Source organism: Rutidosis leptorrhynchoides, chromosome 4, assembly GCF_046630445.1.
Source record: "Rutidosis leptorrhynchoides isolate AG116_Rl617_1_P2 chromosome 4, CSIRO_AGI_Rlap_v1, whole genome shotgun sequence".
In the NCBI taxonomy this organism is placed as follows: domain Eukaryota; kingdom Viridiplantae; phylum Streptophyta; class Magnoliopsida; order Asterales; family Asteraceae; genus Rutidosis; species Rutidosis leptorrhynchoides.
Window position 1 is genome coordinate 426,907,662 of NC_092336.1, and position 11,975 is coordinate 426,919,636.

The 11,975-nt window shown below is 35.1% G+C and overlaps 2 protein-coding genes across 2 annotated transcripts; both read right to left on the reverse strand.

Moving 5' to 3' along the window:
* Positions 1-4,802: 4,802 nt before the first annotated feature.
* LOC139845466 (uncharacterized) lies at positions 4,803-7,318 on the reverse strand. Its single transcript, XM_071835722.1, has 6 exons — positions 7,177-7,318; positions 6,615-6,893; positions 6,438-6,472; positions 6,173-6,320; positions 5,316-5,944; positions 4,803-5,214 (listed from the first exon to the last, which is right to left on the reverse strand). The coding sequence occupies exons 1-6, from the start codon at positions 7,280-7,282 to the stop codon at positions 4,810-4,812; spliced, it is 1,602 nt and encodes a 533-aa protein (XP_071691823.1). The 5' UTR covers positions 7,283-7,318; the 3' UTR covers positions 4,803-4,809.
* A 22-nt stretch (positions 7,319-7,340) lies between these two features.
* LOC139842073 (uncharacterized) lies at positions 7,341-8,940 on the reverse strand. Its single transcript, XM_071832250.1, has 4 exons — positions 8,808-8,940; positions 8,353-8,601; positions 7,462-8,241; positions 7,341-7,348 (listed from the first exon to the last, which is right to left on the reverse strand). The coding sequence occupies exons 1-4, from the start codon at positions 8,938-8,940 to the stop codon at positions 7,341-7,343; spliced, it is 1,170 nt and encodes a 389-aa protein (XP_071688351.1).
* Positions 8,941-11,975: the final 3,035 nt, after the last annotated feature.

Sequence of the window (11,975 nt, forward strand, 5' to 3'; positions counted from 1 at the left end):
CCATAGACACGTATACAACGTTTCGACCTATCATGTCGACACATCTATATATATTTCGGAACAACCATAGACACTCTATATGTGAATGTTGGAGTTAACTATACAGGGTTGAGGTTGATTCCAAAATATGTATAGTTTGAGTTGTGATCAATACTGAGATACGTATACACTGGGTCGTGAATTGATTCAAGATAATATTTATCGATTTATTTCTGTATATCTAACTGTGGACAACTAGTTATAGGTTACTAACGAGGACAGCTGACTTAATAAACTTAAAACATCAAAATATATTAAAAGTGTTGTAAATATATTTTGAACATACTTTGATATATATGTATATATTGTTATAGGTTCGTGAATCAACCAGTGGCCAAGTCTTACTTCCCGACGAAGTAAAAATCTGTGAAAGTGAGTTATAGTCCCACTTTTAAAATCTAATATTTTTGGAATGAGAATACATGCAGGTTTTATAAATGATTTACAAAATAGACACAAGTACGTGAAACTACATTCTATGGTTGAATTATCGAAATCGAATATGCCCCTTTTTATTAAGTCTGGTAATCTAAGAATTAGGGAACAGACACCCTAATTGACGCGAATCCTAAAAATAGATCTATTGGGCCTAACAAACCCCATCCAAAGTACCGGATGCTTTAGTACTTCGAAATTTATATCATATCCGAAGGGTGTCCCGGAATGATGGGGATATTCTTATATATATGCATCTTGTTAATGTCGGTTACCAGGTGTTCACCATATAAATGATTTTTATCTCTATGTATGGGATGTGTATTGAAATATGAAATCTTGTGGTCTATTGTTACGATTTGATATATATAGATTAAACCTATAACTCACCAACATTTTTGTTGACGTTTTAAGCATGTTTATTCTCAAGTGATTATTAAGAGCTTCCGCCGTCGCATACTTAAATAAGGACAAGATTTGGAGTCCATGCTTGTATGATATTGTGTAAAAACTGCATTCAAGAAACTTATTTTGTTGTAACATATTTGTATTGTAAACCATTATGTAATGGTCGTGTGTAAACAGGATATTTTAGATTATCATTATTTGATAATCTACGTAAAGCTTTTTAAACCTTTATTGATGAAATAAAGGTTATGGTTTGTTTAAAAATGAATGCAGTCTTTGAAAAACGTCTCATATAGAGATCAAAACCTCGCAACGAAATCAATTAATATGGAACGTTTTTAATCAATAAGAACGGGACATTTCATTAGTGAGAGTAGTAAATTTAGAAATCAAAGTAATCGGCGTATTAAGTTACGTAAATGTCATAGTTTTTTCTATACCCACCGCCCGGCTACTAAGAAATCCCATCTCTCCCCCTCTGATTACTCCTCCTCCTCTGTAGGAGCCTCTGTTGACATCAATGATAAAAAAAAATAAAAATAAAAAATAAAAAAAAACTTTCATGGGATATTGTAGATAAAAACGTAAACATCAATGCTACAAAGGTAACTATACACCCGGGGATTGACGTCATTGAATCCTATAATACAACATGAGCATAATAAATATATGTACTTGTATGGATTCATAAAAACAAAACCAGTAAGATACATATTTTTGGGTTCATATCTCATGAAAACGCATATAAGCATATCTAAGGAAAACATAAGCGTGTCTTGTATTTATTTTGAAGTAAATACTCTCTTATTTCACGAATTTGTGATGGACTATGATGGAATTGAAATCGGATTCTATCCGTTCCAATTTGTATTTGATGAACCTAAACGAAATTAAACAGCACCGCATAACAATTTCAAAAACGCAATCATCGCTCAATAAATTAGTAATAATAAAACTATATATAGATCGATGGTCAATAAGTGTAGATGGAAATGAAACAGCGACAATCAGGTCATTGTTTTGACTCAAAACGGCATTGCTAGCGGCATTGAATGTTTGTACATCAATAAACTTACCAGCAGTATCATTCATATAAGGCTAAGGTGTTTTAATCAGTGTAAACTTTTCATCAGTCTCTCAACTGCAGATTTATCTGATGCAACAATCTCAACAGTTCCTATTTGCTCATTACTTGTTTCTTTCACAAGTCCTGGATGTAATACAAATTAAGTATATTCAGATACCTTTTGAGCAAAAAAATAGCAATAATTAAGTAAACTGAAACAAAATTGATGAAACCAAGCGAAAATGACACAAAACTTAATTACAATTTCAAGAACATAAACAACAACAAAAAGAAGCTCAATAAATTAATAATAACGAAACTATTAGTATTATTATTTGACCTGCAGATTGATTGTCAATAAGTGTAGAAGGAGATGAAACACCGATGATCAAGTTATCATTTTGAGATAACACCTTGTAATTGGCGCCATCAGATGTTTTTATTTCAAGATCTTTAGCAGCAGTATCTTTAAAATCAGGCTCGGGTGTTTTAATCGGGTTAGGCTTTAGGCTTTTCGTCAGTCTCATCTATCGCCGGTTTATCCGCTACAATCTCAACGGTTCCGATTGGCTCGTAACTTGTCTCATTTACAAAGATCAATAATCAATTCAATAAATTAATAACAATAAAACAATTAATAATACTAATACTATCTGACCTGAAGAAAGATTGTCAGTATGTGTAGAAAAAGATCAAAGGTATAAGGTCATTGTTCTGACGAAATACAAACGAACACGCCCCCAAACACTACCGACGAGCAGAACGCGCGTGAAGAACTCACGGCATTCGCCACCTGACGCCGGAACTGAGAGGAGTGAGTCTGCCGGAAATTTCTAAGCTCCGGTAAAAAGGAAAGAATGTGGATTCAAGAAAAGAACGAGAAGAAAAACAGGAAAAGACTAAAAGCAAACCTTGCCCGAGTGCCGGAGACCTGGCGGCGGGAAAGGACACTAGGGTTGCGGTTGGTAGAGGCGGGGGTAAATATATACTCCAATGTTAACCTAGAACTAGAAAGTACTTTTAGTCAACAAAAGGTCCAAGTCCTAATGTTGGCATGCCTGTTTCTGATTGTACGCCCAATAAAACAACACGTTGTTCCCAAAAAAAAAAAAAAGGGATGGACTCAATTACAGGTGTGTTTGGAGCAAGAGCTTATGGGAGCTTGAGCTTATGATTTTAATAAGCTACAAATAATAATCTTTGTTTGGTAGACATAAAAAGTAGAGCTTATGAAAATCATAAGCTCTAGAAAAAAGAAGCTACTTTTAGTAGCTTATGAAAAAAAGTAGAGCTTATGAACTGGAAAATAAACTCCAGCTAGTTTAACAAACACTTATAAAAAATAATAAGCTCCAGCTACCATAAGCTCCAGCTCTAGCTCTAGCCCATAAGCTTCAGCTCCAACTATAAGCTCCAGCTCCAGCTAGTTTCATCCAAACACACCCTACGTAGTATATTCTTTTTTTTAAACAGGGTTGGGATCACCCGAGAGGACTAAACCACACATTGCGATCATTTCCCATTTCAATTATGCCGATGCAGTGATAATAACCCCGTCCCCATTGCTGTCCGGAAGGAAAACTTGAAACCGATCCAAGAGCACGCCCAAGTAAACCCTCCTCCCCTTTACCCTCCAAACGATATGGGAAAGGTGTCATGGGTGGATAGTTCATGGAAGGGATGAAATTGTGTTTATAATATGTAGCCAACGGGGGTCGAACTGCTGACCTCCCCTAAAGAAGGCAGGCCACCAACCGCTGGACCACATCACAACTTCAGACCCAATTATATTCGATTACTGAAAATTGATCAAAATGCCCCAATTTGAAACTCTTTTCACAACATGCCATTAAAATACTTCCTATGTCCCATATTAATAGTTCACAAACGAAAAATACACCGTTTAAGAAAAAGTTACTGTCAAATGCACTTTTTAATCTACTTTCCAGCTTTACCCATCACTTTTTACCTTACCTGAATAAAGTAAGGCTATAATAGTAAACTAAGTAACTAACTAATTATTCTTATCTATTTATGGAAGTGGACTATTAATCTGGTACAATCGAAAAAGGAAAGATGGACTATTAATATGGGACGAATGGAGTATCAAAATTGCAAGATATGTCTCCTGATACCGCATCGCATCACGCACCACGCATGATACGTACATTCAAGTTATTACACCCTTTTACCCCTGTTAACAAGCAACGCGCACCATAAAACCTACTTTCGCGTTTGTTTGAGCGAAAATCCTTACAATCGGAGGTATAAAAGTTGCTAATTAACAAGTTGAACAACTAAATAACATCTATAATGGCTACCAATCGGGTAAAACCATTTCTTTAAGTTTTTATTTTATTATTTATTATAGACATTTCGTCGAACACCTGGTATGCGTATATATAAACTGTTGTTGGTTAGTTTGCGTGGGGTGTATGTAATATATATGTATGGTAAGTAGCGGTTATCTGTTGTTCATGTTGTTTAGCCTTACATTTGTTGTTTGACTACATACAAATCAAGAGAAACCGTTATTTGCTCGATATGGCCATGTTGTGTACGAAAGCACGCACCAAGCACCACGTTCTCCTACTGAAGCATGATACAAAAGTGTAATTACAATATTCAAACTCAGATTTGGTTTCAGAAAACGGAAACTGGGAAATTATGAAAAGAAATGGTGACATGCAGATACAGCAGATGAAATAAAAAGAGAGCTTTAATAAAAGTATATCCCCACATAATCGTTTTAACAAAAATTCAAACCCTTCAATGCAAGTGAAAATCTTGCATTCAATTCATCATCTTCCATAAAAAAACTTTTCAAGTAATACTAATACTATAGTTTCACCTCAATAGCTTCAAATAAGCTCACTATTCTCCTTATGTTGAGTTTCCACATAAGACAAGTTGACAGTTTTTTCAGTTAGACTCACATCAGTCCCATTAGCAGCAGAAACCGAGTTCTTGACAGCAAATGGAGCCCTTGAACAATCTGCTGTGTCGATTTTGCTTACTGATTTGTTTCCCAAATTAGCTTGTTTCGGAGGCACTAAAAAACTTTTGACACCTTGTGAGGCACTAGCAGTTTTCGGTTTGGAACTTTGTTGTTCTTGATCGAGTTTAAGAGTGGTTTTCTGGATATTTGGTTTCATGTTTGTTGGAGCCGCTGTTTTTGGTAGTGGAATCTTTCCAACTTTACTAACATTTGAGCTGGTCGGGCCGGTTCGTACGCCTCCGGTTGGAGTTCGAACACCTGATTTTCCCTGCATGACAAAATATCATTTCATTCAAAACCATACTTGATCGTTTTATCCCAAAAGTGAATTTTCATAACGCAAGCAAAAGAAAGAAGACTAAAACTAACCCCATCAAAGAACCCAATCTTAGGAGAAGGCATTCGAAGTCCCGTTGGTTGAACAGAAGGTGGTCGAGAGAGTGGACCAGTTTGTGATGCATTCAGAGCTGCAGTCTGGTTTCCATTTTGATTCGATCGATCAGTGGGATGAATACTCGAAGCTGATTCAACAGAAGATCTGAAAGATGCACCAGTATCTATGCTACACCTTTGATTTGAAGAAGATGAATCTGAGTCCCATTCACTTACAGAGCTAGCGGGTGATATACTTGAAGGAAGGTTCGTTACCACCAATCGAGATGAAAGACGGGAATCAACAGGTGCTTGTTTTTTCTTCGATATAATCCTTGAAGGTGCTTTAACAATTGATCCAGCAGTAACTTTAACACCTTTTGAATCAACTTTTCTTCTGGATAAAGATGTTGAGGTTTTGACATCAGTTCCTGAAGAACAGCTACTAGAATTGCTACACGATGACGATGGTCTTGTGGGGTCCATTTTTGGTGCATTTGAAGAAGAAGCTAACATTGATGATTTGGAACTCAACATAGGCTTTGGAACACCCCTTCGAGGACCAATAGCTCCAGTTGCCTTTGATCCTGGTGTTGTTTTCAATGCTTGAGGCCCTTTCAGAGAAACTGCCACATCCATATAATATCAAACTAGATCAGATTTCATGAAAAGACGAATATATCATCAATAGAATTAGTGAATTTGGGTGGGACAATCCAGCTTGAGCTGGCCCTTTTTGACCCTTTTTGACCCTTAACCCAACCCATCCATCTGACCACATCTACCCGTCAAGAAATGAGCTTTTTTCAATTTCAAGAGGCAAGAAAATATCAAACATATGAATCTTGTATTACCATTAGCTTGCTTTGCAATATCTTGTTCCTTCTTTGCATGAATGGCACTCAAAGTAACCCTTTTCGATGATGTTGATGTCGAGTTCACTCTACTTGTTATCTTAGGCTGTGGTATTCCTGAAGTATTGTCTTTATTTCTCACAGCAAACTTCATTTAAATATACAAAAGCACAAATTTAGACGTAGAAAATAGTAGTAGTACTATAATCACAATGACAGTAAAAATAAATTTCAATCGTATAACTTGTAGAGCATAGTAGCATACCCGTTTCCCGTTATCAGGATCCACCTTCTTTGATGCTGCAACGAAAACAAAGTACAGTATAAGCAAATATAACAGACTTCATTTTTAACAATAAGATGAACTTCAAAAAAGTGAATGTATAGTAGAAATATATATGAAAGAATATTAAAGCAGTTGGCTTTCGTCTAGTAAACTTACGGTTGCTAATTTTTGGTTGGATATCTTTCTTTCCTGATGAAACCTTGATATTTGAATTATTAAGGTTAGATGCTCTGTTAGATTTCTGAATTGAAGCTCTAATGTCATCAAATAATTCAGCCTCGAGACATTCAAGCGATAAATTATCACTTGCTAATGATGATAATGAATCCATTGATCTGTAAACTTCCTCTTCTATTCCTGGTAGATGATGATGCTTTACACCCTTATCACCTCCTCCTTCAATCATAGTTGACAGCTCATCTGCATCAAGAACACCTGCATACAACAATTAGTAACACTAAGAATGAGCTTAACTTCGCATCGGAAATACGTATAAAGATATATATGAGTTTTAAAAATGAACTTTAACAGCCTAAGGGTGTGTTTGGAACTTTGGATATGGGTTTTGCAAGTAATCTTGTGATATTGAAATATAACAATAAGACATTAATATTATAATCTGATGGAGTAATTAGTTATAAAAAATCTAAACACCCTCTAAAATAATTAAAGTTGTGCCATCAAATAAATGTGATATTAAGCTACAGTTATAGCATACCATCACTTGTAAAAAAGGCACTGTCCCAGGCTAAACTTTTGCGTAAATTGAACTTCGGTTTCTTTTCACACTTTTCGGGTTCAGGCGTTTTGATCAGTGCAGGCATTTTATCAACCTCTATGATTGCAGATTTATCAGCAACGATCTCATGAGTTGCTAATTCCTCAAAACTCTCCTCACTCACAAGTCCTGAAATGTAATACAAATTATTTTTCGCTATGTTACAAGAAAAGAATGATATGATATGGACGTGTGTGTGTGCGCGCGCGCGTATCGAGATTTGACCTGAAGAACGATTTTCAGCAAGTTTAGAAGGAGATGAAACAACAACTGTGTCAACATTTTGAGTTAACACCTCTTCATTAGCAGCATTGGATGTTTTTATTTTGATATCTTTAGCAGCAGTATCTTCCATATCAGGCTCGGGAGTTTCAATCAGTTTAGGCTTTTCATCAGTCTCTTTGATCGCCGATTTAACGACATCAATCTCGACAGCCGGTTTAGGATTTTCGACGGTCTCTTTGGTCGCCAATTTAACGGCATCAATCTCAACAGTCGGTTTAGGCTTTTCATCAGTCTCTTCAATCGCAGATTTATCGGCATCAATCTCAACAGCTGGTTTAGGCTTTTCATCAGTCTCTTCGATTGCCGATTGAACGACATCAATCTCAACAGCCGGTTTAGAATCAGTCTCTTCATCTGCCGGTTTAGGCTTTTCATTGATTTCTTCATCCGTTGGTTTAGGCTTTTCATCAGCCTCATCAATTGCCGATTTATCAGCATCAATTTCAACAGCCGGTTTAGGATCAGTCTCTTCATCTGCCGGTTTAAGCTTTTCATCAATTTCTTCATCCGCTGGTTTAGGCTTTTCATCAGTCTCTTCAATCGCCGATTTCTTGGCATCAATCTCAACAGTGGGTTTAGGCATTTCATCAGTATCTTTAATCGCCGATTTATCAGCATCAATCTCAACAGCCGGTTTAGGATCAGTCTCTTCATCTGCCGGTTTTGGCTTTTCGTCAGTTTCTTCATCCACTGCTTTAAGCTTTTCATCAGTCACAAGTCCTGATGTAATACATATACATAATAAGTAAAAATAGGAACATTAACAACAAAATATAACTTCAATAAATTAGTAAGTTTAAAACTATTAGTATTATTATATTATTATTTGACCTGCAGATTGATTGTCAGTAAGTGTAGAAGGAGATGAAACGCTGATGATCAGGTTATCATTTTGAGGTAACACCTTGTCATTTGCGACATCAGATGTTTTTATTTCGAGATCTTTAGCAGCAGTATTTTCAAAATCAGGCTCGGGTGTTTTAATCAGGTTAGGCTTTTCATCAGTCTCATCAATCGCCAGTTTATCCGCAACAATCTCAACAGTCCCTATTGGCTCATAACTCGTTTCATTCACAAGTCCTAGATGTAAAAATGTTATAAGTAAATTTAGCTACCGTTTGAGCAAAACAAATATATTAATTTAACTAAAGCTGAAACAGAATTGATGAAAATAAACAAAAAATCACAAAACACCTCAATGCCTCATCACAATATCAAGAACACAAACAACAAAAACAATGCTCAATAAAATAATAAAAATCAAACTATTAATATTATGATTTGACCTGAAGATCGATTGTCAGTAAGTGTAGAAGGAGATGAAACAGTGGCAGTCAGATCATTGCTTTGACTTATGTTGACGTTGTTAACGGCATTGGAGGTTATAAATTCGATATCGATACCAGCAGTATCTTCCATATCAGGCTCGGGTATTTTAATCTGTTTAGGTTTTTTGTCAGTCTCTTCAATCGCCAGTTTATCCGCAACAATCTCAACAATTCCTATTCGCTCGTAACTTGTCTCATCCACTTGTCCTAGATGTAAACCATTTTGTATATTTAGTTACCTTTTGAACAAAAGATATATTGATGAAACTAAACTAAAGTTAAACAGCACCTCATCACAATTTCAAGAACAAACGAAAATCAGAGATCAATAAATTAATTTAATAAATTAATAATAATAAAACTTAAAACTATTGATATTATTACTATTTTACCTGAAGATTGATTGTCAGTAAGTATAGAAGGAGATGAAACAGCGACGATCGGGTCATTGTTTTGAGTTAAAACAACATTGCTAGTGGCATCAGATGTTTCAATCAATTTAGAGTTTTCATCAGTCTCTTCAATTGCTGATTCATCTGCAAGAATCTCAACAGTTCCTACTTGCTCATAACTTGTCTCCTTCACAAATTCTGGTTGTAATACAAAATTGAGTAAATTTTAGCTACCTTTTGAGAAATATAATATATAACATTTCAGTTTAACTTAAACTAAAAGAGAATTGATGAAACTAAACGAAAGTTAAACCGCCTCATCACAATTTCAATAACACGCGTAAAAATCAAAGCTCAATAAATTGAGGATAATAAGTATTAATATTACTATTTGACCTGAAGATCGATTGTCAGTAAGTGTAGAAGGAAATGAAACAATGACGATCGGGTCATTGTTTTGAGTTAAAACAACATTGCTAGTGGCATCGGATGTTTTTATTTCGGTATCTTTACCAGCAGTATCTTCCATATCAAGCTCGGGTGTTTTAATCTGTTTAGGCTTTTCATCAGTCTCTTCGATCGCCATTTTACCCGCAACAATCTCAACAGTTCCAACTTGCTCAGAACTGGTCTCCTCCACAAATCCTGGTTGTAATACAAATACAATTTAAGTTGAATTAGCTACCTTTTGAGCAAAATAATTTAGTATATATACTATTTTAACTAAAACTGAAAGAGAATTGAAGAAACTACACAAAAAAACCAAACAACACCCCATCACAATTTTATGAACACAAAAGAAAAAATCAGCGCTCAACAAATTAATGAAAATAAAACTATTTGTACTAATATTTGACCTGAGGATCGATTGTCAGTAAGTGTAGAAAGAGATGAAACAGTGACGATTGGGTCATTGTTCTGACTTAAAACGACATTGTCGGTGGCATCGAACGTTTTCTGTTCAATATCATTAGCAGCAGTATCTTCCATATCAAAATTAAGCTTTTCATCAGTCTCTTCAGTTGCCAGTTTATCAACAATCTCAACAGTTCCTACTTGATCATAACTTGTCTCATTCACAAATCCTGGTTGTAATACAATATAAGTAAATTTAGATACCTTTTAAGCAATATAATATATCAATATCAATTTAACTAAAACACAAACAGAATTGATGAAACTAAACAAAAATTAAACAGCACCTCATCACAATTTCAACAACACAAACGAAAATACCATAACTCAATAGATAGATTGATAATATTAAAACTATTAATAATACTATTTGACCTGAAGTTTGAATGTCAGTAAGTGTAGAAGGAGATGAAACGGCGATGATCAAGTCTTTGTTTTGACTTAAAACGACATTGCTAGTGGCATCGGAGGTTTGTATTTCGGTATCTTTACCAGCAGTATCTTCCATATCAGGCTCGGGTGTTTTAATCAGTTTAGACTTTTCATCAGTCTCTTCAATCGCTGATTCATCCGCAACAACCTCAACACTTCCTAATTGCTCACAACTTGTCTCGTCCACAAGTCCTAAATGAAATACAATTAAGTAGAATTAGCTACCTTTCGAGCAAAATATATATATAAATGCAACTAAAACTGAAAGATATATAATGAAACTAAACAAATATTACACAGCGCCTCATCACAATTTCAAGAACACAGACGAAAATCAGAGCTCAATAAATTAATAATAATAAAAATATTAATATTACTATTACTATTTGACCTGAAAATTGATTGTCGGTAAGCGTAGAAGTAGATGAAACAGCAACGGTCAGGTCATTGTTTTGACTTAAAACGACGTTGCTAGTGGCATCGAAAGTGTTTATTTCGATATCATTACCAGCAGGATCTTCCATATCAGGCTCGGGTGTTTTAATCAATTTAGGCTTTTCAGCAGTCTCTTCGATCCCCAGTTTATCCGCAACAATCTCAACAGTTTCTACTTGCTCATAACTTGTCTCCTTCACAAATTCTGGTTGTAACACAAATTGAGTAAATTTTAGCTACCTTTTGAGGAAGATAATATTTAATATATCAGTTTAACTTTAACTGAAAGAAAATGATGAAACTAAACGAAAATTAAACATCACCTCATCACAATTTCAATAACACACGTAAAAATCAAAGCTCAACAATAAAACTATTAATATTACTATTTGACCTGAAGTTTGAATGTCAGTAAGTGTAGAAGGAGATGAAACAGCGACGATCAGGTCTTCGTTTTGACTTAAAACGACATTGCTAGTGGCATCTGGTGTTATTATTTCGATATCTGTACCAGCAATATCATCAAAATCAGGCCGGGGTGTTTTAATCAGTTTAGACTTTTCATCAGTCTCTTCAATCGCTGATTCATCTGCAACAATCTCAACAATTCCTATTTGCTCATAACTTGTCTCCTCTACAAGTCCTGGAATACAAATTAAGCAAATTTAGCGACCTTTTGAACAAAAATATATTAATTCATCTAAAGCTGAAACAAAGTGAAACCTAAACGAAAATTCAATAGCACCTCATCACAATGTCATGAACATAGGCAACAAAATCAGAGCTCAATAAGTTAACAATAATAAAACTTTTGTAAATTTATTTGACCTGAAAATCGAGTGTCAGTAATGGTAGAAGGAGATGAAACAGCAACGACCGGGTCTTTGATATCAATTAAAACCACGTTAGCCGCATCGGATGTTTTTACTTCGATATCGTTACCAGCAGTATC